The sequence below is a fragment of the Leptonychotes weddellii genome, chromosome X, assembly GCF_054177405.1.
Source record: "Leptonychotes weddellii isolate Sample4059 chromosome X, ASM5417740v2, whole genome shotgun sequence".
NCBI classification, from domain to species: domain Eukaryota; kingdom Metazoa; phylum Chordata; class Mammalia; order Carnivora; family Phocidae; genus Leptonychotes; species Leptonychotes weddellii.
The window spans coordinates 94,278,372-94,305,781 of NC_138385.1; the positions used below are offsets into that span (position 1 = coordinate 94,278,372).

At 40.6% G+C, this 27,410-nt stretch overlaps 1 protein-coding gene and 1 long non-coding RNA gene across 3 annotated transcripts in view; one reads left to right on the forward strand and one right to left on the reverse strand.

The window, feature by feature from the left end:
* Positions 1-6,937: 6,937 nt before the first annotated feature.
* LOC145717884 (uncharacterized) overlaps positions 6,938-27,410 on the forward strand; it is a 53,671-nt gene continuing 33,198 nt past the window's right edge. Inside the window, exons 1-2 of the long non-coding RNA XR_014141386.1 lie at positions 6,938-7,111; positions 10,591-10,644. This is a non-coding gene — a long non-coding RNA (uncharacterized LOC145717884). The remainder of the gene's footprint in view (positions 7,112-10,590; positions 10,645-27,410) is intronic.
* The window catches only part of NHS (NHS actin remodeling regulator), a 345,618-nt gene continuing 326,359 nt past the window's right edge, over positions 8,152-27,410 (reverse strand). Inside the window, exons 4-9 of one of the 2 annotated variants that reach the window (XM_081809110.1) lie at positions 24,813-24,875; positions 22,637-22,829; positions 19,876-20,007; positions 15,915-18,896; positions 15,261-15,387; positions 8,152-12,355 (exon numbers count right to left, since the gene is read on the reverse strand). In XM_081809110.1, coding sequence (XP_081665236.1) covers positions 11,746-12,355; positions 15,261-15,387; positions 15,915-18,896; positions 19,876-20,007; positions 22,637-22,829; positions 24,813-24,875 — 4,107 coding nt within the window. In that variant the 3' untranslated portion in view covers positions 8,152-11,745. The remainder of the gene's footprint in view (positions 12,356-15,260; positions 15,388-15,914; positions 18,897-19,875; positions 20,008-22,636; positions 22,830-24,812; positions 24,876-27,410) is intronic. The other variant, XM_081809111.1, reaches the window with a different exon arrangement.

Consider the following 27,410-nt stretch of genomic DNA (forward strand, 5'->3'; position numbering starts at 1 on the left):
TAACAGTGATAAAGACTCACCTAAACATTCTTGACTTAGGCACGGTAGCTCATTTTAATCCAACAAACTTTGTGTGTTAACTACTTTTTAAAAAACAAACTTCCATTACCTCTAGAGGATGCAGCTCACAAAATCCTTGATAATTACACCCATCAATCTCTACCAGCACGCTAACTTTTACAAAATCCCCTCAAAATTACAAACTATGTTAAGATATGCTGCCATTTTTTCGACTGAGCCATCTCAACAATGCATTTAAGGCACACACTAATTTTTTTCTGTATCAGACAATTTCCTTTAAAGATTTTGTAGGGGAAATTAATTCAATATCAAGCAACATAACATACATTTCTTCAGTTAAGGGCTTTTAAAACAAAGCTATAAAACATACATATTGGTATTTCAAAATTTGCACCTGGAGATGCTACTCTAACTATAAATTATTAAAAATCATTACAATGAAGGCAGAATCATAAGTAATTTGATACAGCAAAATTTCAATTAATTGTATACTTTACATGAGATAAAGGGAATTTTAACTTAGTATTTCAGAAAACTACATTTGAGAGACAGAACTTTTATACCTGACAATGAGTGAGGACATCCATAACTGTTTTTTGTTGTTCTTCGTTGTAGGATGTGTCAGACATCACGCTTTCCTGCTAATATTTTAAAAGTTAAGTAGTTAATGCTTTACTTTTATAAGAGCCAAACTGAACGCTAGGAGGAAAAAAACTTTACATTTATTTATTTAAATTGTTTTTATTTGTCACCAACTTTTCAAAAGGATTCAGAAGTCTTAATCTAAAGCAGAGACAAAATAAAAACTCATATTAGTACGAGAATGAAAATGACAACTGCTAATTAAGAGAGGAAATAAGAATTTATTATATCAGAAGGACCTAGGTTTCGAGTTTTGTACTGAAAATGAGTATAAACTGCTCTGAACTTCCTACTACCTAAGGAAAAGGGAAGTAAAATGGTTAAGTGCTCATTGTCTAATGAAAGGAAGCAAACAAATTCAGGAGAGGCCAATATTTTTTGAGTTTGAGTTTAGAGGAACTCTATAATATATGAAGAATTTAAACCTTTTTCTTTAAAATGGTTAAGTGTTAATATATTTGGCAAATGGCAATTAACATTACTTACATTATTGACATATGCAGTGTTTGGTTCATATGCATAAAGAACAGTGTTATCATCATCATAAGCAGGTATTCGTGTTCTTATCTAAGGAAGATGTATTAACAAATTAAAAGGAAAGATGAAAGACAGAGCTGAAAGAAAAACTGAGGACTTCAATTTCACTTTTAAGAAGCTCTAAAAGCCTATTGGTGATTATCGAAGGACCTCTGTCCACTGTAACTACTAGGGACTACATGGAAAGATGTTCTTGCAAAACTGTTCTCTCATTATCTCAACTACACTTAGGATATCATTTTCTATTGAGCTTCACCTCTCGTGTAACTCAGGGTAGAAAGACTAGTCTAGTAACCTGGCACCAGAATTGCTGTAAAAGCAAGTATCTCTAACCATGAACAAAGAACCAGGTTACATGGCTTTTATTTTTAAATAATCCAACAGTGCCACTCTGTGGACAAGACAGGAAACACTTAAGCACCTATTTTTCTTGCTAAATTAATCACCTTAAAACATTTTTTTTTGGAATAGGACAGGGTATAAATAAATATACAATAAATAGCCGTTAGATTTCATTTAATAACAGTATTCTAAGAATGAATTATAAACTATAGGAATAATGTTAAAATAGAGACAGACAGAAGCTATGTAGTCTTTGTTTCAAAAAGTGTAACTAAAACAATATGGAATGTGCTATAGATTAGTTCTGATAAAAATATACCGTGTTTAGTGCCTTATGCTTTTCAAACTGCTTTCACATATTTATTTCGGAAAGCAATTTTCAGTAGGCGGTTAACATTATGTCCAAAGATGAAAAGATACTGGGGCTGATAGAAGTTAAGAGAATTGCCCATAGCGCTTAGGTGGCATTAATACCCATATCCTTATTTAAGTAAAGAAATGCTTTTTCTGTTAAGCCAAATTATATATAGTTTAATAATCTATTTTTACTCACCTTCAGGAATCAAGAAACATAGCAGAATGTGACAAAATTGTACAACAGCACAACGATTTTGAAAGACTGTCTGGCAAGATTTTCATGAAGTTACGTTAACCCTATGAGCTAGCAATTCAGCTCCTGAGTATTTACCCACAGGAAATGCTAGTATCTGTTCACAAAAAACTTGTACATGAATGTTTGCCGCAGCTTTATAGACCACTGTCAAAACTCATGAAGTTGTTATTTCTGCATTTCACTAAATGAAATTAAATTCAATTCAGAAAAGAAAGAGAGCACAGTGAAAAGAACAAAGACAGATTTTCAATGTGAAATACAAACCACATCAACTTCACTGGAGCCGCTAGACATCTTTTTTGTGCAACAGCAGCACTCCACCTCCTCGGAGTTGGGCCTAATTATATTTAAACTTGCTGGAGAGTTTATTTGTGAAACTCCCTGGTCACCTAGGTCTGGTAAACCACCTACTCCTGAAAAACAACACATAAATAAGTTACTTCACAGACTTACTACCATAATCAACTTAATAGGGTTATGTTCTCCGAATGCCAACTCCAACTGAATTGGGAGTCCTGGCTGAATTTTAGAGAGTGACAAAACAATAACTCATCCATTAGTGATTTAGAATAAACCCTTAATAACTGAAGGGCTAGGCTGCCACACCTAGGAATAAGAATCAAGATCACACGCAAATTCCAAATTGTGAAGTGAATGCTTCACAACTGAAAGGCTACAGAGTAAATGCTGGAAAAAAATGAACAAGGGAACACCACTCCTAACTGCTTTTTGAAAGCAGCTGAGGGGCCCCTGGGTGGCTCAGTCAGTTGAGTGTTGGACTCTTGGTTTCAGCTCAGGTCATGATCTCAGGGTTGTGGGAAGGAGCCCTGTGTCTACTTGGGTTTCTTGCCCTTTGCCCCTCCCCCAACTTGTGCTGTCTGTCTCTCTCTCTCCCCCTCAGATAAATAAATCTTTAAATTAAAAAAAAAAAAGATTCTCTTTCTCCCTCTCCCCCTCCCCACTTATGCTCTCTCTCTCAAAAAAAAAAAAAAAAAAAATACCTCCAATTTGAGGAGGTGTAACTTTTATTCTTTAAACTGGTTGTTTTATTCTGATTATAAGACTAATAATGAATAATTAAACTGCTGTGTTTTCATACAAAGGAAGTCTACACAGCAACGAGAATGAACCAACTATTGCCACACATGAGGATGAATCTCACAACCATACAGGTGAGTAAAACTCAGATACAAAAGAGAAAATACTCTATGATTCAATTGATCTAAAGCTCAAAAACAGGCAAAAATAATCAATGGTGGGCTAGGTCTTTCCAAACCAATACCTTTAGATATACTGTAGTCACTCTAACAACTTCCTCATTTTCTATCTTGCAGATAGGCCATGATTTATGTAAGAAGTCCCCAATTCACAGATACCTGACAAAGACGACTGTGGAGCAGTCTTGCACCTCTACTTGAACTCTCAAGGAATAAGAATATTGAATTCAAATTTCCCAACTCTAAGAGTATTTCCTATAATCTCATTGTACTTCTAACAATTTTGTTTTATATTTTATATGTGTAATTTTTCATTACATATGTTTCACTATAGAAAATTTGGAATATACCACAAGGTACAGATAATAATACCTAACAGATTTTACAGCCGACTCTGTGCCAGGCAGTGTTCTAAGCACTTGATGTGTGTTAACTCATTTAGTATTCCTGACAACCCTATAGGGCAGGCTCTGTTATTATCCCCATTTTTCTTAAGAGAAAATTGAGGCTAAGTGAGTTTAAATAATCTATCCAGGTCTCATAGCTAGACAGTGGTGCAGTCTGGCTCCAGAGTCTATGGGCTTTACTTATTCATTATTAAAATCACCTGGAATCCCTTCTCTAACAATAACAAAATAAAACCCAAACTCCTACAATGGCCTACAAGGTCCTTACACAGAAGCCTCCACACTCCTCAAGTGAGATCACCTCTTACCACCTGTCCCCCTGCTCTAAGCCTAAAATATTTACTATCCGGCCTTTTATAGACAAAGTCTGCCACCACCGTTATAGACTCTTAAAATCAGACAATTCTCTACTGGACTAATTACACTGCAGCCAAAACTTGGCTGTAGTTAGACATAGATGCAGCATTCATTGAGTCCACCACCAGACTCCAGACATTTCTAACTCTGTGGCACATGTACAAATCACCAGTCTTGCACTCTTTGAACCTCTCACTCCTGTCATGACCTCTACCCACGATACCCTGCTGGTTCTCCACCTAGGAGAACCTCTTCAACTTCAAAGCTCAACTCAAGTTCCATCTCCACAAAGCAAAGGTGCTAAGTCATCCCATCCAAAAGTGACACTGCTTTCCCCAAAGTACCAGAAGACTCACACAGTAATGCTTTTAAGGTAATCGTTACACAAGGGGAAACATCAAATAGCCTAAAGACCTTAGGCTTGGGGCCAGAACACCTCGATTTTAGGTCCCAGCTCCTCCACTTACTGGTTGTGTGACTTCTCTGTACTTTTTTCTTTTTTTTTTAAAGATTTTATTTATTTATTTGAGAGAGAGAGAAAGCATGAGGGGGGGAGGGTCAGAGGGAGCAGCAGACTCCTCGCTGAGCAAGGAGCCCGATGCGGGACTCGATCCCGGGACTCCAGGATCATGACCTGAGCCGAAGGCAGTCGCTTAACCAACTGAGCCACCCAGGCGTCCTGTACTTTTTTTTTTTAATCTGTAATATGGTGGTAATAGTACAGACCTCACACGGAGTTATGAGGATTAAACGAATTAATACACATCAAGTGTTTAGAATTCATGGCTGGCATAGCAAAGGCACTCACTGTTCGCAACGGTTATTTCATTATTTGGATATTCATAACATCCTCCCAACAGAACTATTTGTCATGGAGCACATGGACAATAAATACTCAGGGTCAAAACATGTAATTTTCATTCACATTGCACCTGTATACTGCAGATACAGCAACCGTTTTTGCAAACAAACTTTAAAAACCAGGACATAATGCAAAGAACTGGGCTTTAAAAAATACTTGAATCCAAATCCAAATTGCAAAATTTGCTGTTTTGCTTCAAGAAGGTATTTAAACTCTCTGTGCCTCAATTTCTTAACTCGTAAAGTTGGAATAATATCTGCTTCACAGGGCTGTGTAAGACCAAATGACACAGTTAAGCACTGAGTATCACGTCTGGTTCACAGCAGGCACAGCATCAATTTTAGTTCCTTTCCCGTCTTCACATAAGATAAAGTTCCCACAACAATTTCTTAGAGCCTAACCATGACTGGATTATGCAAAATTAATTAATATAATTCATTAAACTCAAAATCCTGCAAAATGAGTTTACTTAAAATGAAGCTCTTTTGTATTTTACAATAGAAAACCTAAACTCTTGATAACGTAAGAACAAGAAGCCACCTGGGTTTTTTTTAAAGACGTTTTTTAGACTTTAAAGGCATTTCAAAGGCATTTTTCAAAAGTCATTTGAAGATTCAGCTTCCAAGATTGATCGAAAATGTGAAGGATGAAAACAGCGTTTCACCCGAAAACCACTGAAAAAATACACAGCAAAACCAAGGCAGATTACAACACCCAATTTTTTTTAAATCAAAATTGTGTCAAAACACTGAACAATCATTTTCTAAAAATCCTGTCCAGACTCTCAACACTAGCCCTTCTGTCCGTATCAAACTTAACCCGACCACAAAGTTGCCAGATGGGAGATAATGCCGCCCTAACTGTATCCCATCGCCCAGCACTGAATCGAGCCCATGCCCTGTTTTTATAAAACACCGTGAAGAAAAGCTGCTTGTAAAATCACTATTTGTAAATATTAAAGTAGTTTAAAACCCTAGAGCAGTCCTAATTTGGGGAGAGCCAGGTAGAGGAGGGAAGGAAGCGATCTCTAACCAAGTTCTCAAACAATCGTGCCTTTATTTTCTTTCGCCTCGCGTTTATGTAGGAAGACTGCACTGTCATTGATCAAACGAGGTTACCAACAAAGCCTCAAAATCAACGTTTCAATCTCACAGAAATGTTTTAACGAATCAACTCGCTAGTTCATCAATTCTTTAAACTCAAAATTCTATATAAAGTCTCAGAGTCTTGGTAGTTCTTCGCCCCCCAACCGCCTTCGCTAAGGAAGAGAAAGGACGAAAAAGGACCTACTTGTCCCAGAAAGTCAGCACAAAGTACTCAAAAAGCGGCCAAATCTCAAACGCTCATAGCCGCTGGTGTCCCGGGACAGGCGGCGGGAACCACCCTGAACCACCCCTCAGCGCGATCCCGAAAATCAAGTCCTTTTTCTTCCCTCAAGGCAAATCCTGCCCCGCCCCGCCCCCCGCTCCGCCCCACAGCTCCCCAACCTTCACACCAAACCGGAGCTCAACGGTTTCTCGCGCACACCCGAGAGGCAAGAAAGTTCAAGGGAAGGAAAAAGTGTCGCTAAACAGACCTGTTCTGGCATCAGGATCTGCCTCACCGGCCTCCGGAGGGCACGGGACCCAGTTAGTGTCAGCCAGCCTTCCGGAGCGTCAACGGCCAAAACCGTTAATTCTATAGCTCCACAAGCGATCCTCCCGCCGGAAGTCGGGCCTGGCCACGTGACACGCCCGCCTCGAGGACCCCGGAAGCTCCGGATCTACGCGCGCACTAGCGAGCACGCGGCACTCTTCTTCCCATACACGCGGCTCTTATCCGGCGGGCGCCTGCGCAATGGTTGGGGGAATAGGAACGTTGCTAGGGCGACAGCCAAGGGGAGGGGCTTTCCCTCCCATTGCGCAGCCGGCAGTGCCCGCCTCCGAGCGTCTGTAGCTGGGCGTTCGAGTTCAGATTTCCGCTCGCAAAAGCTGGTGGGATTGGGACTCGGCGCTAGAGCGTAGCGGCGAGCCTCCAACGCTGAGAGGTGTTTCTGCGGCTGCGCAGGGGCGCCGGCGCATGGGCGCGCGATTCTTCCAGCGCCGGAGCCGCTTCGTGGAGAACGCTCGGCGTGGTGAGGCTGCTGGGCGCGTGTCCTCTCCACTGTCATTGGTTGATTTTTTGAAAAAAAAAAAATTTTTTTTTTTTTTAAAGATTTTATTTATTTATTTGAGAGAGAGAGAGCACATGAGAGGGGGGAGGGTCAGAGGGAGCAGCAGACTCCCTGCTGAGCAGGGAGCCCGATGTGGGACTCGATCCCGGGACTCCAGGATCATGACCTGAGCTGAAGGCAGTCGCTCAACCAACTGAGCCCCCCAGGCGCCTGAAAATTTTGTTTTTTTAAATGTAATTCTATCTCTCGCCCTCCCGTCACAGACGTCGACTTTGGCTCTATCCTAGGTGTGCGCGTCATTGCTGGAATTCGAAGGAGAGGATATGGGGCCTTAATTGTGGAGGTTTGGTACAAACGGGGAAAGTTATTTTATAAAGTTGTTACCTCATGGGGAGGTAACACAGACCCTGGAGCCAGATTTACTGGGGTTAACTGCGGCCCCAACATTTAGTCCCTCCACGGCTTTGGACAAGTCAGGTAACACAGCTCTGTGCTTGCGTTTCCCCATCTGTTAAATGGGCACAATGTGGGGAGTACATGAGTTTGAGTAAGCAAAGCACTTAGAACACTATCTGGCACATAAATTTGCTACGTAATAAAGGATACATGACATTATTTAGTGGCATATTGGCATATGTATATCGAGGCTGCCCATCTTTGGAAGGAGGCACAGTCTGAGTAATTATCAGAAGCAAAGCAGGTAAGTATTTTAAAGTGAAGCCATAAATCTTTTCCTGGCTCACAGAGGAGCTACAAGGAAAGTATAGTAGATATTGGAAATTTATTCTTTCTCCTCTCAAATACAAAACGAGATTAGAGAGGCGCCTGGCTGGCTCAGTCAGTAGAGCTTGTGTGATCTCGGGGTTATGAGTTGGAGCCCCATGTTGGGTGTTGAGATTACTTTAAAAAAAATCTAAAAACAAACAAACCAACCCAAAACCCAAAATGAGATTGGAGCTCATTATACACTATTTATTACTTTTTTTCCCCTCATACTTTTGCTATAGCAGTTCCCTTTATGTCCCGTTCCCTATAAAACACTTGCTGTTTGTGAAACCCCAAGAATGCAGTTACATAATCCAAGAGAAACTGGTTGTTTAATTGCAGTCACGTTTATTTGCAGTTTCTATACACACTTTCTAGGTAATCAAACTTTTCTGGTACATTTTTTTTGAGAGGGGTTCACAATGAAACTGTCACCATTTTTACTAAAAATAAATACAAGACTTAAAGTGTTGCACAGCTCTAAAATATACAAAGGCTTGAATTGAATGTAAACGTTGAAAACATCTTACAAAAGAAACCATTTCTGCGACAATTTAAAAAGTTCATATTTACAAATATTACAAAAATACAAAATGGATGCAAGTCCATAAACCATTGTCTTTTTGGCCAGCATGAACTGGTTCTAGTACCAAAATAGTTACACTGTAACCTTCTTTATAGTTTTAAACCTTTGTCATGATCTAGTTCTCTAAGTCTGCCATCACTGCAGCAAATGTACTCACTCACTGACCTTTGGCAAGAGCAAACAGTGTGTTTTGTTTGCTACAACTAGTCCATGTCCTCTACTTAGCCAAAAAAAAACAAAAAACCAACAAAAAACAAAAAAACACCCCAAACACAAAAAACCAAAAAGTAAGGAAAAAAAAATTTTCCCCACACAACACAGACATGTTGTATAAACATAAAAGAACAAAAAATTAGCATCAGTGCAAACAACAGAAGAAAAGTTTGGATTGATGTTTTTTACAATACCTAATGTGTGTACCCTGCTTCAAAACGGTAGTGATGTTGAAGACAGCCCTCTAATTCTTGGTCTTATATGCTATGTAATAAAGCCATGTAGAATATTCCAGATTACTAAGGAATTCCTTACTTTTTTTTTTTTAACTCAGTTACTCAATACTCAACACAGTGAATTTAAAATCCATCATTATTTGGGTTTTTTTTAAATCTATGAAATATAAAATAGAGAAACTCTGCTATAGATTTTTAGAGTAAACAAAATAAGTAAAACTATATTATAAGGGTTAGTTCTGTGATCATTACATATAGAAGGAATCTTATTGCCTCACAATTCAAGTCAGTATGTATTTTAAAAAATATATGGTACCATTACTTAAATTGATGTCAATAATAAAAAGGTGACATATTTATTAAAGCCAATTGATGGGTTTCCTATTCAAGACTTAGAATCACTTTTAAAGCCCACATACTTTCTTTACGCTTAAAAAACCCCTAACTACACAAAAGCCATACTGCAAACGAACTGCTTTTATGAAAATTACAAAAGATCACCTATTGGGACTGGAAATGACGGTTTCTTAGCGCATTTGTCTAAAAACTTTATTTTTAAAATTTTGCCAAGTGTACTTTTCAAAGCATGAGAAAAAGTTATTCATGTTCCCATGTGGTGTCAAACCATGCTGGTTTTCTTGACTAATGGGTTCCAATGAGAAATGGTCCATTTTTTTTCAAACCCCCATTTTTCTTTTCATAAAAAGTATAACACTTTATACATGTTCAAATGTACCCTTTACCAAGTAGCTTATCTATCCCAGCGCAAGCACCCACACCCACACACCCACACACACACCCACACACACATTCTCCCTCCTGTACCCCGCCACCCCCAGGACCCATTTTACATACAAGGATGACAAGAAATTAAGAAATACAATTTGATAGTGAAAACAAATAGAAGACAGACATTTTTTTTCTTTACAAACAAACAAAAACCAACAGCAATCAGATTCTCTAATTCTCAATCTATAACATCTTAGAAAGTGTTTCTATTGAAAGACAGCATCCTCTTAGACCAGGCTTTCTCCTTCATGTTGTATGAATCAAACCAAAGCCACAAACCCGCTTTCACACATCCTACTTTCCCAAATACCACTTGCATAAACTTAAAGCCAGTTGCTTATCAATTTCTTGGTAATGCTGGTCTGTTCTAGCATTCTAATCACATTCTATTCTTTTATAGGCCATATCCCTTCTTAGTTCTCTTTACTTTCTACCTTGTCCCATTCAAAACATATTCTAAGTACATAGCTGCTTATATTTCTGACATATTTCAAACATTAGTATCAGTTCACGTTAAAATCAGAGGTGTAAGAACCATTTGCAGATTTCAACTTGTAACTACTTTTTTTCAGTTTTAAGACAAGAAAATTCAAGTAATTTCAAGTAATTCAGCTTGTTTCCCTGCCTTCATTTTATCAGAGCACTTGCCCTGATATTTCCTTTCCCACCCACCACCCTCCCCTTTTGCCATCAAGCAGATATAGTAAAATCAGACAAAAACTCATTTGTATGTAGCATTGTGAACCAGAGCTGTTCCCCATTCCCGGTTTAACAGTGAATATAAATAATGCATATACACATACCTAATTCCCAACTATATTGTTCACAGTGTCATTTCTGTTACTTTTTAGGTAGCATGAATCTCATCAGCACAGAGAGAAAGCTTCACTGAAAACTCATTGCAGGTACTTACTGATAAATCAATAGCTCTGTGGCATGCTTATGTTTTATTTTTGTTAGTTAAAGAACCTGGAGCTAATTGCTAAACTGTTTAAGGAGTTTATGACTGTTTATGTCCCCAGTAGCCTAATATAAAACATAACCTAAAATTAACTATTGTTTTCCCTATTCATTCTCTTTAAAGCAATCCATTGAAAACTTAAAAGTCTAAAAGACACTGTCAAATGTTGTTCTTCAGGGCTTTGTGTTGAGAATGATGATTTTTCTCATTGATTAAAAAAAAAAATCAAAAGCATGCTTTTCATTCTGTCCAAATTACCACATGGCAAATCATAGCCATGTGTTACTATTCACTTGTTTGGTGCTGCAATTTGTCACAAAAATGGTGAGGTCTGAATTCATTATTTTAAATTAATCACATTTCAGTATATGACCTCAAGATTTTCTTTATTTCACCAGTTTAAAATTCATAATTGAGGTTTATCACTCAGAAAATCATATTGGTGGACATTTAAATATGGTATTTTATATGAAAATGGTATTCACAGAATACAATTATTACACTTTATTTGTTGTGTTCTATAAACAGTTGGTGTGTGGTAGATAATTGGCCACATGTCCACTCGTCATTGATAAATCTATTTACACATTTTTATCAAAAATATGGTATTTACATGTGTGTAGTTCTTCTGAATTTTGCTTTAGTTCATTTTAATATAAAAAAATACCAAACCTCCAGAGTAATTTCATCTTCTTAAGAATTATGACAGTGAGGGCTTTGTTTTCTGAATAGGCAGCTCTGGGAAAACTTTTTCTAGGTTTCATGAAAAGCAGACATTTTCAAATTCTATATTATCAAAAGGAATGAGATTGGGTAAATCAAACTAAGCTAAAGAAAAATATGAAAGACAGTGCAGCTACTTAAAAATGTGGAAAATAATCAAGAAAGACCATCTTCCATTTCCCCCGCAAATATTTAGGAATTCGTTGGTAAGCAGTGATGGTACCCCATGGTGTGCTGACTTCTCCCCAGTCCTCTGTTCTGTTCCTACATCCTCATATGACTAAGGGTTTTGGCCTTTGGCAGCCAGCCTGGCCCGGGCCACCTATGTTGAGCTCTGGGAGGATCGGTCGTCATGTGGGCTCCCATCAGAATTTTCTGTCTCACCCTCAGAGATGGCCTGCATGGGCGCATTGTACAGCCTGCAGCGGACGCTATAGCGACTGCTGCTGGCCGCAGGGGGCGCTCGCGAACGGCCAACCCTTGCCGATGCTGAGGTGGCAAAGTTCTTTGAGGAAAACCCTTCTGCATTAACTCTTGGGGAGCATGGAGAGAGTGGGGACAATGCCTCGGCCCCAGGTGCCCCCTGATGGGCCTCATGGGTGCTTTGTGGGGACTCAGCGGTGAGCTCGCCTGGAGGCTTGGGCAGGATGGGACTCTTGAGGATCTCAGTAGCAGACATGCGGTAACTAGAATCTGAGCGACTTCCTTTCTTGAGGAGTAACAGCTTAAACTCTTCGTTCGATGTGTTGGACTTTTTGGCATTTCGGTAGATGAGGCCAGGAGACCTCTGGCTGTTTGGGGTGGTCACGTTGCTGTTGGGCAGAGTGACAGAACCGGCGCTGCTGCTGCTGCCGCCGCCAAGAGAAGCCCTCGATTTGCTTCGAGTGGACATATCCCCAGAATCTTTTCTTCCAAGTACTTTCCTCTTGGACCTTTCAAGAAAAGGAAACATCTCAGTCCACAGACATTTTTATGAAACTACAAGTGTTATGTCACATTCATGCACTGTCCTTAAAGAGCACTTGGGTGGACCCTATCTGACTGGATAGGAAGCATTAGGACACTGGAGGTGAGGAGTGAGATACATTCCTTGCCCTTGTAGCACTCACAGCCTGAGGGAAATTCTCCAGTCATCGGCGGCCGTAAATTAGGTTCTGTAAATGACCGGCTCACATAATGACTAATGTGGAGGCTACAGCTTCTAGAGGAGGACTTATTGGGATGTTTTACAAGAGTCTGAGAAAATACTGCTGTCTGACTTCTGGTTAGAGTGTAGGCAGTGAGGGACTATAGCTTTCTCTTATTAAATCTGTCTCGGCCTTACGGATAAAATGCTCTGATGTGTGGGGTTGGCTTTCAGTGAATACCAGAAGAGCAAAGTGGATAGAGGTGTGGATGGGACGGGATTAGCCATAGGTTGATGGTGGACAGGCGTGGGTGATGGATATGTGTGTCAGGGGGAGGTACGTTATACTATTCTGTCAACTTTTTAAATTTCTCCATATAAAAAATTTCTTACATGACTTGTTAAATAAATCAATCCATTTTTTGCTGTAAAGACCATTCTGTAGCTGCTTAGTAACATCAGCTGTGTATCAGTCAATAAGCCCACTTTCTGTGAGGAGCTAAAAACCTAGACTACCTCTGGAGCTCTTAAAGCTCTATATACTGTAAACTCTCAAGAAAACAAGGTAAAAAAAAATCAAGTGTCATCCACAAAAAAAAACAACAAGGTCATTCTTTGTGCTGCACATAAATAAATCCTACACAAATGCAAATCTAAGATTACCAAGCTCTGTAAGTCTACCAAACGTAGGCATCTGTCATCATATTATTTCTTTTGGTAAGTAAATAGGTGTAAACTTAGTGAATCTTCAGCATGATTCAGTATGTTGATAAATATTGGCAACATGCTCTTTCACCAACCTGAAAATCCATAGGGTAGAGAAAATGTCAGCTTTGCAGTTGGGAGACCAGCCTCATTTTGGTTCACTGAAACCTTTGTGGTGGTTATCTCGCATATGCCAGGGTCTGGCACTCCGATACGGTAGGAATTTCAAACTAACATTTGCTTTTAGCATCTACCATATTCGAGACACCAAAATGTTATTTTAGCATCAAAATTGAATTTGTGATCTATAGGTATCTCCACTAACAGGGAGTAGGTAGAGAGATTTTAACTGACAAGACTGGATAAGAAGTGGCAGCACTGAGATTCAATTCCAGATGTTTCTGACTCCACTACTTATGTTCTGTCCACTATTCCAGATACTAACATTTGGTCCTTTGGGGTAAGAACTTGGCTCTTTAACTTATATAGCGTTTTAGTAACTTGTCCTAAGAGAAAGTGTGGTAAGGGAAATATAATCAGATCTTAGACCACACGCAGAGCAAAGAAAAAATGAACTGATTCTTCACTCTCTGCGTGGCGAGGTGTGCCTGCTAAGGTATATACACACAGAAGGTGTTTCTGATGGACTCCTTTAAAAAAAAAGCTGTTGAAGAGCTGTGCTCCTTCTTTATGAGAAAACCACATCAACAGAAAATGCAAGTTCCCTTTAAAAGTAGAATTCCAGGGGCACCTGGGTGGCTCAGTCATTTAAGCGTCTGCCTTTGGCTCAGGTGATGATCTCCTGGTCCTGAGATTGAGCCCTGTGTCGCGCTCCCCGCTCAGCAGGGGATCTGCTTCTCCCTCTCCCTCTGCCCCTCCCTCTGTTTGTGCTCTCTCCCTCTCTCTCTCAAATAGATAAATATATAAATCTAAAAAAAAAATAGTAGAATTCCTGGAAAAATGGCAAGCTTCTTGAAAAAAACTTGCTTCAAAAAGTATAACTTCAGGGGTGCCTGGGTGGCTCAGTTGGTTAACCGTCTGCCTTCAACTCAGGTCATGATCCCAGGGTCCTGGGATCAAGCCCCACGTTGGGCTCCCTCCTCAGTGGGGAGCCTGCTTCTCCCTCTCCCTTTGCCCCTGCTCATATGCACGCTCTCGCTCTCTCTCTCTTGCAAATGAATAAATAAAATCTTTTTTAAAAAGTGTAACTTCATAAGGTAGAAAAGGCAGTTTCCAAGTTGTGTCCCTTGGGAGTCCCATGTAGTTCCAAGGCCTAGTGGAAGAAAGCAGTCGTGGCTGTGAAAGGAGCAGGTACAGCAGGATTGGATAGCTCAGTCTAATCTGGGTTCGGCTACCGAGTGCAAGTTCCTGCTCTGTTCGTCAGTCACAAGTTGTAAGGAGTATATATTCTTGCAAACATGGTCCTTGATTGCAGGGGGCAGGGGGCAGGTGAGAGAATGTGAATGGGCAGCCTGGACACAATAGTGTCCTAGAAAAACAGCCCAGAGGACGTCCTCTGTTTGTGGGATTTAGGGTATTAATTTTAGAGAGGACCAATGTTATTAAAGAAGTTTAAGTTTTAGGAACAGGGGGAGAAAAGGAGCAGTGATTAGTTCTGAGCTATGAAACGGGCAGGTTTATACACTGTCTTGTCTCAAACTTGGGCTCTGACTGTTCAGTGAATCGGCTTGCATCTCTGCTAGTGTAGGATTACAGTTGTGAGCTTTTTTTTTTTTCTTTTGGTTCAAGAAATTATTTGTCAGAGATTACAACAGAGTGAGCTTTCACGCTGTTACTTAGCCACAAATTGTTTTCAAACGAAAACCTGTCGCAAGATGTCTTTCCTATGGAAAACACCTCTCCCTTCAGCAGTTCTTATGGAAGTCTCTCAAGTCAGGTTGAGCTACATATGAAGGCTCACATTCCCCAACAGAAATATAAGTCTATCAGTTTGATTTGATGAGATGCACTGAAAGAAGCAAAACTTTTGGTGTTAATTGCCTCACCTGTGAATGACTGCAAACAAATCCTCAGTTGTACGAGGTTTGTTTGGAGACACGAACACACCTTCTGCTTCAGCCTGAGAGTCTTCACTAAGTGGCGAAATCATAGAGTCATCACTCGGTGACGATTCTTAAATGAAGAACAAAAGCATCTTTAAGAAGAAGTTACCAGATGGGGCGCCTGGGTGGCTCAGTTGGTTAAGCGACTGCCTTCGGCTCAGGTCATGATCCTGGAGTCCCTGGATCGAGTCCCGCATCGGGCTCCCTGCTCAGCAAGGAACCTGCTTCTCCCTCTGACCCTCCCCGCTCTCATGTGCTCTCTCTCTCGTTCTCTCTGTCTCAAATAAATTAAAAAAAAAAAAAAAAAAAAAATTAAAAAAAAAGAAGTTACCAGGCACGCTGCTGTGTTTCACTGGCTTGTGGCATCAACAAACAACAGATACCTTACGGCTATTTTTAAAAAGAGAGATTATCTGTCGCAGCTCAGTCCCTCAATAACAAAAACTTTTATCTCAATTGTTTTAAGAAGTGAAAAAAAGGTGGAGGGAAACCAACACCCAGGGCTGTACTGTGTTACAGGGAACATAAGAAAGAAAAAAAACGCAATGAAGTGCCGTGAGAGACCTTTCCACTGGGACAAAGGCATCAACAACTGACCTTTCAGTGAAACCTCATCCACACTTCCTTGGGTCTCCTCTGCTCCGCTGTTATCAGAGGCACTTTTGGCTGAAATACCTGAAGCACTATTTTCCTGCTCAGAACATTTTTCAGGGCATGAATTTGCAGTTGATAGCTCTGCTTCACAGCTGATATTCCCAGGCACTTTGTCATGGTGGTGGCTCATCCCAAGTTGATGCTTAAGTTGACTGCTTATGTCTGTGGGTCTGGTTGGTGAGTTTGACTGAGCTGTGAGCGCATCCACAGACTCAGGGTATGCAGCTTCCTCCCAATCTGCAGAGGATGGCTTCTGCACCTGTCCTAGGGCTCCATCTGGACCAGCTCCATATTGCAGTACTTTACCATCCAAATCATTTGGGTGGGCAACAGAGACCCTCTGAAATCCTTCTGTGGGAAAGTCACAATTTTTACTTGGTGTGTTCTCCGGAATAAGCTCGCTCTCCATATGTTTTTGGTCTTTTGTGACACTTGAATCTAGAAGATTGTTACCAGCTGAGGTTGCTGTTTCTGGGTCACAATGATTCTTTACATCAAAAGTACGTTTTTTCTCTAACTGGAGTTTGTCTGGTCCCATCTCAACTGCAGAGGAGTCTAAAAAGGACAGTATGGTGTCTTCAGTGGAGTACTGACGTGATACTGATTTCTTAGCCACATGCGGCTTAATCTTACCTGGAGACAGGGCAGCCATTGTGAGAGTGCTGTCTTCTAAGTAGGGGAGATCTGTATTGTTGCCCTCTTTTTGCTTCACTTCTTCAGACTTGCTGATGGACCTAAGGTTAACAGATTTCAGGACTGTTGGTGTAATTGCAAGGGACGGTGGAGGATTCGACCGCAGTGTTTCTCCTACTGGGTTCTGCTTACTATGAGTAAAAACATGCAGTGGGTGACGGTGGTGGAATGGTTTATTCAAGACACTATGAAGAGCACTTAGGTCAAGATGGGTAGGAGGTATAATTGGAAGTTCGAGGTCTTTACTCAGTGAAAGAGCTCCATCTTTTAAAGAGGGTTGCTGTAGTGAGGATTTCCTTTCTGGGACTTTCGGTTTTCTTTTGCTACCTCCGGGAGACAGTGGACCGGAAAAGAAAGCTGTAGGGAAAGAGGAGGTCGGTGTTTCAGACTGGCTCGAGTAGCCACTTGATGGCGATGCCAAGCCGGCCAGCTTTTCTGGTGAGGCCAGTTTAAACTCATTGTCAACAGAGGGAAGGGATGGGGTGGTGGCTCTTGATTCTGACTGGGATGTTTGGGATTCAGAGCTCTCTGGAGATTTGATGCATTCAATAACTGTGGTACCCGTAGCAGTACTTGAATTAGATAAAGATCTGTAAGGATCATTTGTTTTCAAGTCATTGAGAAGCCAGAGATCTGCATAGTGAGTTGATTCAGCACCTTCATCCTTGAATGGTGGAGTATCTGAAGTGTCTAACTGAGGTTCCTTAATACCATGTTCACTCTGGTTCATCCAAGCAGATTCTTGCTTGGTGGGAAGGTTGGCAGTTTCCATTCGAGAAGGCGTGTTGGAGAAATCAAGAGGCAGCTTCATTTCCCTGGAACTGTGAGGCAGGAGCTGGCCACTGCTTATCTTTGGTTCTTTCTTCTCAGAAATGTCTGCATTTCCATCGGACTTCCTCAATGATGAACTACGTTTAGGTGGGGTCGGCTTTGCCTTTGGTTTCCTGAAAGAGATGCTAGGTCTCCCCTGCCTCCTGTGGTCTAAGTAGTCCTGCCAGGCACAGTCCGGAAGAGTAGGAGGTACCCCGATGCCCTGGCCATTCTCTGGGCCCAGGGCTGCATAGTGACAGACATAATTCTTACTGCCTTTGAGACCACAGTCAAAGTGCATGGAAGTGTAGTATCCTTCTGTGTCCACTGAAAAGTGAGAGCTAGTGTCTGCTTTGTCTGATGGAGACTTTTCCAGAAAGCTGTCATAAGTGGCCATGCTTGTGAAGCTCGGGCAGCCCAGGCTGTCTGCCTTGGGGCGCTCAGGACTAAAATCCTGGCGGCAGGAGGCATCGTGATGGTGGTGTAGGTAATTCCACTCACTGTCACTGGTGTTGCTGTTGTTGGGGTCATCCAGCAGATCTGCCACAGTGGAGGTAAAGGAGTTTGCCCGGTGGCCTCTCACTTTATCCAGGTGGTCATTGTACTGCTCTGTCACGAAGACATTGGCATCCTCATTAGCATGAGGGGCTGTGTTGAGTGACAACTCCGAGTCACAGTGTGAAGAGCCGGTGAGGGGAGGAGAAGCTGCAGGAGGGATTGTCTCTGAGGTCTGTGAGGGGCATGTGGAGCTGCTCCCACTCCAGTTGCCACTGGATGACTGGTGGTCATCTTTTTGGTCCATGTGGCTGCTGAGGAGGACGCCAGCCGTGGAGATGCAGTGGATGGGGCTCCCAAAGGTGTCTGAGTTGGAGGAGATGTCACAGCTGCCAGAGTCAGCAGCCATTCGGGACAGACGTGACCTCCCTCTCTCGTTTAACTTGTGCTGAGGGCTGTGAAGACGTTGAGAACAAGCCAGGCCCAAAGCAGGCTGGTGTTCCTGTGCACTTGGGCTGCTGGGGGCCTCACTGCAATCATTTGGGGTTCTTTCTTGGTCGCCCATGAAAGGCTCCCCCTCTTCATATGCTGAGGGTTTAGCACCAACTTTGGGCTCAGCATCCCCACCTCTATTGCCCTCCCGGGGGAGGCTCCGAGATCTTGTACGGCTGCTCACTGCAGTAGTGAACATGCTGTCGCCTTTGTCTGCCAACGCAGAGATGTTGCCAGCAGAATGAGAAAGGGAAGCTGCAATGCTTTGACCCCTTTGAGCTCTGATTCTCCTTCTGGATGGAGCAGCAATCAGAATATCTTCAGTTTGGCACTCTGAATCCCTGGTTCCAGACCTCCTGTTGACAGTGTTGGAAGGGTCTGGATTCGTGTGCACAATCACATTCCTTTCCCTGGCCACAGGGGATTCATCAGAATCTAGGGCACACGGAAAGCACAGTGAGATATTTCATACATCAGCAGACTAACAGACATTCTGAGAGATGTCCACAAATCTGGGTGGTGGCATGTTGGATCTTTCTCTTTGAGGAAAAAAAATCAGCATATAAAATTAGGAGAAAGTTAAAATGCTTTGGGGAATCTGTCCTTTGCCTCTCTGTCTCTGTCTCTACGTGTGTGTGTGTGTGTGTGTGTGTGTGTATACTAAGAGAAAATGCTTTTAGATCTTTTGTGAATTCTCTCTTCACTATCAAATTACTTTGCCCCAATAAGTGACTACTATTTTTTTTTAAATTCAAGTGCATTTTGTCTTCTTGGCCGCTATTCTTTTTTATTTTGTAATATATGCCCAGCAAAATAAAACTCTTAAAATTCATTATAAGTAATAAAAGAGATGCTATAGTAATAATAATAATAATAATAATAATAAAGCATAGGAAGAGATTCCTAAACACATGGAACAGAAAAAAATAGAAGAAAAGTCATAAAGGGTAACATGTTATCAATAGTCAGTATTTAATTGAATATGCTTAAATTTTACCTTCTTAATTAATGCCATAAAAGTATATCTCTCTTCAAGTAAAGGTATAATTTTCCCAAAATAATCTTTCATTGAATCTTGCTACTTTTTATTCCATCTTAATAAAACTTTAAAAAATTGCTTATCATTTCCATCTTAATAAAACTTTAAAAATTACCAAAATATTACATTTCAGCCATAAGACTTGAACATGTATACCTAAATTCCTAAGGTTAAATCTTCACAGTCAAGAACAGAGATTCAAAAAGTAATACCACCCAGCTTGCAGAACACAGAACAAGTACACGCCATTTCAAACCTCTACAAGTTACAACACTGACGATTTTTAAGGAAGCTGATTAAAAGGCCGGCTTCCATTTCATCTCCTTCTAATTGACACCCAACAGAATGTTAACCATTAACAGTTTTATACTACACCTATTTCTTGTTGGACTCTTCTGGGGATACCCGAGATGGTTTTCCTCCTCCTCAGTTTCCGTCTCCGCTGTAGTACGGATTGTGAATGAACAAGAGAGCAGCGTATACTAGCCTCTCTGTCAAAACCAACTCCTGCAACCCACAAATAGGTCTCATTAGCCTTTAGAAACGGCAAACAAATTTTCATTTGCTTGGAACACAGTGATATTTATTGATTGGAAGTAAAGGAAGAGTTTGGATTAAGCCCGTGAATAAATATAAGGGAGCCCTTATTCAGCTCTTATTTAAATTACTCTGCAGTACATTAAGCTTTACTTCTAAATGCAGCTCTGCACAACAGCTTGCACTGCCAAGAGTAACAAGCAAAGAAGGAAAATCAAAAGAAAGAGGAGAGAAAAATAACATCAAAGAATCACTCTCACACAGAAACAGCTCCTGAAGGGCTTACAACCTTTAGTTACTCCTATTTACGGGTCTATTTCTGGGCTCGCTGAACCTGTCTTTGCATAGTAGTAGATCCAGAGCCAAGATGTTAACCTGAATTAGTTCAGCTAACATATCCTGACCCATTTCTTCATTAAAAGCATCTTTGTGAGGTTTTTTTTCCTCTCTCTACCACTGCACCCCAACCCTACACACAACACAACACACGCACACACTCCTTCTATGAGGAGAAAGTAGCCTAGAGATTTGTTTTTAAATCATCATTGAACTCTATTTTCTTCTACTGTCTCAGTTGGACACTTTTTGGTATGGCACCAGTGTCTTATCACTATAAAATAAGAATACAAGGCAGTCCTCAGTTCTCTACTTAAGTGGATCTACGTTCTCTTTCAGCTGTAAATGAAGCTGGAATTCCCAGTCTTTACAATGAGTGTCTGTTTGCTTTTATAAATACAGGGGCCAAACCTTGATGCTTGTTTGTTTCTCTCTCCATAATCACATTATTGATACACTACATGCAGTCTTATCAAAACTAGAATGGTGAGGAAGGAGGTGAGGAATTCACACTCCTGTCTGGCACAGGCATGTGCCATGGATTTTTCAGAGTGAGCTTTGCCTCGGAAAGTCAGGATACCAAAAGTGCGTTGGAATCTGGTTGCCTCATCATTTATCCTGATTGTTACGCATAGAGCAGGATGGCGTGTTAAACCTCAGCTCAGCTATAAAATGAAGCAATTTGAGTTCTGCTTAGCATCACAGTGACAACAGTTTCCAGAACTCACTTTTGAAAAAAATCTGTGAGATGTCACATGATGACTAATTATTATATTAATTGGAGAATTCATACTAATGGAATTTTCCTTTCTTAGCTCCAGCCAAAAATTAAGATCTTTCATTCTACTCATAATAATTACAGAACACATGGCACACAGACACACTTTATGTTATATGGACATAATTAGCAGCTTTTTCACTAAAGCTCTTGAAATCAACATATAATCTGGGCTTTAGTCTGAGAGTTCCTGAAATAAAGCAGAAGGAAAGATCTTCCCTTTTCCTGAATCACAAGACCCATAATCAAAGAACTAAATTTGAAAACAAGATCTACTTACAGTGCTATGAAGAAAGCAGGTGCTGCTTGTAATCATCAAATGTTCCCAGAAGGGAAAGTTAGTTTAAGAGGATGCCAAAATGATACATTTTGATATCTACCTAACCCAGCCCATTTAGATTATGGAGATCAGATAAAGTATGCATCCTTAGAATAATTTATCCTGCAAGTTGAATAGGTCAGCAGGAAAATTACTCCTAGCTCATAACCAGCTGATCAACCAGAATTCCTGTTTTTCAGGAAGGAAATAATATCTGTCCTGGATATCTGGTCATTTGCTCTCCACTTTATGTGAGAGAAATCTGAGTGGGATTAATAATAGCCATGTCCAAAATGCATCTCGAGCGACATGCAACCTTTAGTCTCATGGTACCAGGATAAAAGTAGTAACGTGGCCATTGTGAAATTTTCAATATACAAATAAATTAAAATATAACTATTAGAGATGTTTAAAGAAAGCCCAATGGATAGATCATTTTCTGTCTGTCTTTGAAAGTGAGAATATTTCATAACATCATTTCACTTACAGCTAAGATTACCAGGTCCCATTGTGGAATCTACAGTCTCCACAGATAAACTTTTCAAGAAAAGTCTGGACAGGCTTGCGTTCGACCTAGACTAATATTCAAACTCTCAGTACACAAGAAGAGGAAAGCAGAGAGGAATGTAAGCCAGGCTGGCTGGATTAGAATAGAATGCAGCCTTCATCTTTGAATCCGCATATTTTTAGGTCAGAAATCACCATAATCGATGCAGAAATCTAAACGATCTTTTTAAACAAGCCTACCTTCATCCAAAGAAGCCTGAAAACAGATTTTATAGTTGGTCTACAGGATCATTACTTGCAGTTTGAGAGACCTGGGGTTTGCTGTTTTCTTTCTTGCTGTGCCATGCATCATTATCATATGACTAATCACTGCCGCTTTCTCCATTATTTCAGTCAGCTATGACCAAAGAGCTATTTGGTGACTTTTTTCAAAAAGAAACTGTCCATCATTTACATAACAAGCGGCCCAGCAGAACATATGCAAATGGATGTTCAAAACCTGACAAAAGCATATTGAACATCTTCTGGGTTGTATTCTGATGAAAAAGGTATTGCTTGTTTACAAAGCGGTATTCTTAACTGGTCCGCCCAGCAGCACAGGCTTTGAACACATTTAAAACACAGAATATTGTGCCCCTAAGAAAAGAACAGAACGGTACCAGTGACATTGATGGGAATAATGCAGGAAGAAATCACTTGGGCATCTTGTTTCATCTTCTCCTCTGGTGTTGGGAGAGGCAGTGCTTTGCTCCAGTTGGTCTGCTTGTCCAGCGTCGATGGGATATTGTGTACTGGGTTTTTCGGCCGCTGCCCTAACATGACATCTGTATCTTCGTCCTCCGGGGGATGGGACTGCAAATGAAGTACATTCAGACTTAGCCAGAATGGTTTATATGTGAGCACACATATTAAGGAATTTCACAGTTAAGAACAGCGAGGTCAGAAATAAGCTTTTAGGTCAAAGGAAGAATTCCTAGAAATAGTTAGTAAGCACCACTAATTGAAAGTTATAATTTCAATAGTCAAGCGACACAAAAGAAAAAATGGACTTAATAAACATGCTTTTCAGGTTAAATGGAATTAAGAGGAGAGACAAGGTAGCCATAAGACCCCTAACTTCAAAACTGAAGAAAAATCTTAGTCTCTAATCCAGTGACAGGTAGATTCTGGATATCCATATATTGCTAATGAAAGTCTCGAGAGCTCTAGATGACTGGGATCAAAGGGAGAAGATGATTTAGATGCCTATGAAAGGTTCAGAAAACGTGCCAGAAAACCTGGAGTCAGGAAACATTCCAGAACACATCACCAGAAGGACAAGCCTATCTAATCTGAGAGGCTGGCTTAAATCACAAGGAGTTAATTTTACTGCAGGACTGTGGTTTTTGTGACTAACATTTCAAAAATGCAGTTTCATCAACACTGTGTGCACATGGAAAAGCAGCTCCCCTCCCCCACTTACTATAGTGGAAAATACAAAAGCAGTTAATGGGGAGAAAGATTCAAGAGAGTTTCTTTTTCAAATTCGGAAGAGTAAAGGGTCTTCATTTCTTTCAGCTTTTGCAGTGGGAGGCTTTTCTTCTAGCTGTGGAGTTAGAGGCCTTGACTTCTGTATGACATTTGAAAATTCTCCATCCAAGCCCTTGATAGATATTAATATTATCTACTTTTATTTCAGGACTGGGCTCCTAACCCAGATTATTAAAAAGGCTCCATTCCAATGATGATTTCAGGGTTGGGCTTCTAAACCAGATTATTAAAAGACCCAGTTTTCACCACTGACCCTAGTTTTCTTTCTTTCCATAATTTGGAGGAAGGTGAGTGTTTGTATAAAATAAATATTTTTCCCTCTTACTCCAGTTAAGTTTTAACTTAACTGGAGTAAAGTCCTAAAATCATGAAAAAATTTCTCATCCTCATACTTGGAAGCATCATGTCCTGCTGACTCAGGATTTCACATATTGTCAAAGTGTTCTCAGGTCCTCTTAGAAGATTCCAGAGCCACTTGTTTAAGTTAACCCCCCAGCTTTTGCTTACCTTGTCAGAGGTATCTGCAAAGCCCCCCAACACACCCAACAGGATATGATTACCCCCCTTGAGAAAAATGTGTTCGCCATGAACATTTTAGTAAAACATTGCAACCTTCTTTCTCTCTCCAGCTTTTGTGCAGATTCCCAGCGAAGCGAATAGCTCAAATAAAGTTGGAGCACAAAAGACTTTGTTTCCTAGGTAACTTCCAAAAAGAAAAAAAAAAAGTTTGGTGCATGCAAAAAGAGAGACAGAAAAGAGAAAGAGCAGGAGCTGGAGAGAAACCCCCACCACCAGAGGCCACATTTTGTAGGCGATTCCTTCCTTGAATAACAATGGACTGGGAAACAAAGAAAGAATAGTGACCTGACTACAGGCTCTGACCAGCAGCCAAAACCACGTTTTATTTAATGGCGACAGGGACAACTGGCTGCCAGAGAATCCTTTTGTCCTATTCTCTTTTTTGATTTGAGAAGCCGAACCTGTATTTACAGTTCTGATAAATATAGGGCAAAGTTGGAATCACTTTACTTTGAACTATAAGGTCCAGGAGTGGCATTAGGTGATGCCCATCTTGAACAGAGCCTTAATTGCAATTTAGGGGGGAAAAGTAAGTGGGAAAGAAAGCCAATGACATGGCTGTCTAAATGATATTTTATTTAATTCAAGTTAGGAAAATATCACTCTTGAAGGAGATTTAAAAGAATACCTGTTAGTTAGAAACAACAGAGTTTGCCATAGTTAAAAGAGAGAAGAAAGTGGAGAGAATGGGATAGGGCTGTGATGGAATGTTCTCAGAACCAGTACCTTTCTACTCCATGGGGTCATGTGGCAACACTCAGTGGGGGAGGGCGAACGGGTGCTGTTAAACTATGAACATGAAATGCAAAAAAAGGAAAAATTAAAAACATGCACACAACACACAGTACGTCCTGGTTAAGCCAAATCTAAAATATTAATAAATGAATATACTGGGATGACTCCCTCCCTTCCTTCCCTCCATATCTGTCCTTATTTTATGAGAAATAGCATAAATAGTGGCTAAGAGCACAGACTTTGGAGCTAGACTGTCTGAGTTCAAATCCTGGTTCTACCATTTATTTGCTCTGTGACCAGGGACAGTTACTCAGCCTTTCTAAGGTCAGTTTCCTCATCTGTAAGTTAGGGCAATAATAGCATCTGTCCATCCTCCAGGGCTGTTTTGAGGATTAAATGAGTAAGTCAACAGAAGAGACTGTGAAGAATGGTGGCACTCAATAAGCTCTGTACATTTGTCCGCTGCTACCCCTGCTACTGCTACTGTTATTATTACCCTTAGCTTGTAGCTGTGCCATATCTGTGACCTTGACTTTGCAAATGGTAACTTTCCTTTAGATCCCAGTCCCATTTGTTAATTTGTAAAGACTGAATTCTTCTCTTTCCTTAGAGTGAGTTTATTTTCCTGTGAACTACTTGGAAGAAAATTCCCTGTGTGTACTTTCTTCATCCAGGCTGCTTAAAATTTGCCTCTTCCTCATATTCATAGACCGTATTTGAAGATAGGGCTGGATTCAAGGGCATGTGACAGGGCCCCGCACTCAGAAGGACACCATGCTTTTTTGAGTAAGGGGCCCTGGGCCTTCATTTTGCACTGAGCCCCACAAATGATGTAGCCCATCCTGTTTGGAGAATAATCAGGTAACTAGAATCCCCTTTTCAGGATCTACTGAGAAGGACATTGAAACTGTCTTAAACTCTAAACCATGTCAGCTTTGGATTCAATTAGGCCTCTGTTGTAGCACTTTCCATATAGCATTGCTTTAACGCAACCTGAATTCTTCCTGGATGTGTCTTTTTCTTCTATTAGATTATGAGTTCTTAGGGGTCAGGAGCCATATTTGATTTTCTTTTCAGTCTTCCATGATGCCAGCAAAATGCCTCCTCATTGTAGGAGCTCAACAAATTATTGGTACACTGGAATGATATTAGCCCTGTGTGTTTTAGCAGTGATGGGAAACCCCAAAAAAGTAAGGTTTGTCCTCAAGATATCAGGAGGAAGCAGACACCACAGAATCCATGGGTCCTGACCATCTTAATGCAAGTAGGTGAAAACAAATAGAGGAAAACACAAGCAATGTTTGGTTCCATCAGAGGCTCAGTATTAATATATTCCAGTTCTAATTATTCTTAAGCCTATGGCAGACATTTGTTTTGGAGGTGGAACACTCAAGGTCTAATTCTATTCTAAGTTTCTAAATTTTAAGTGACAGGGTTGCTCATTAATTTTTAAGCATAGCAAATGCCATTTCCTCAGGCCCAGTTGACTTTGATCTAGATGTTATTTAAGACAAATGATTTTGTAGGGTCTGTGGCTCCCTCACTGAAAATGATCATTTTGACAGATTTGCTGTATGTGGCCTGAGTTCAGACATTAACCTGGCTCTCTCCTAAGAATCAGTCACAGATAGTGATGTGTGGGTCTCAAGTAAGACCCCGGGGTATGCAAAGTAGAGAGCAAACTCATGGAAGCAGGAGAAAGGGAGCCTGAAAGCAAAGCCTGTATGGTAAAGGAACCTGTTTCCAAGAAACCAAAGGCTCTGGTGTCTCATGAAAGGATTTAAAAAATTACACAGCAGAAAACTGCAGGGCATAAAACATATTAATGACATTAATATTATTAATTTTGGTAGTTTGTCTTTAATCTTTTTTTATGATTTTTTTATTATGTTATGTTAATCACCACACATTACATCATTAGTTTTTGATGTAGTGTTCCATGATTCATTGTTTGCATATAACACCCAGTGCTCCATTCAGCACGTGCCCTCTTTAATACCCATCACCAGGCTAACCCATCCCCCCACGCCCTCCCCTCTAGAACCCTCAGTTTATTTCTCAGAGTCCATAGTCTCTCATGGTTCGTCTCCCTCTTCGATTTCCCCCCCTTCATTTTTCCCTTCCTGTTATCTTCTTTTTTTTTTTTGAACATATAATGTATTATTTGTTTCAGAGGTACAGGTCTGTGATTCAACAGTCTTACACAATTCACAGCGCTCACCATAGCACATACCCTCCCCAATGTCTATCACCCAGCCACCCCATCCCTCCCACCCCCTGCACCACTCCAGCAACCCTGTTTGTTTCCTGAGATTAAGAATTCCTCATATCAATGAGATGATAGGATACATGTCTTTCTCTGATTGACATATTTCGCTCAGCATAATACCCTCCAGTTCCATCCACGTCGTTGCAAATGGCAAGATTTCATTCCTTTTGATGGCTGCATAATATTCCATTGCATATATATACCACATCTTCTTTATCCATTCATCTGTCGATGGACATCTTGGCTCTTTCCATAGTTTGGCTATTGTGGACATTGCTGCTATAAACATCAGGGTGCATGTACCCCTTGGGATCCCTACA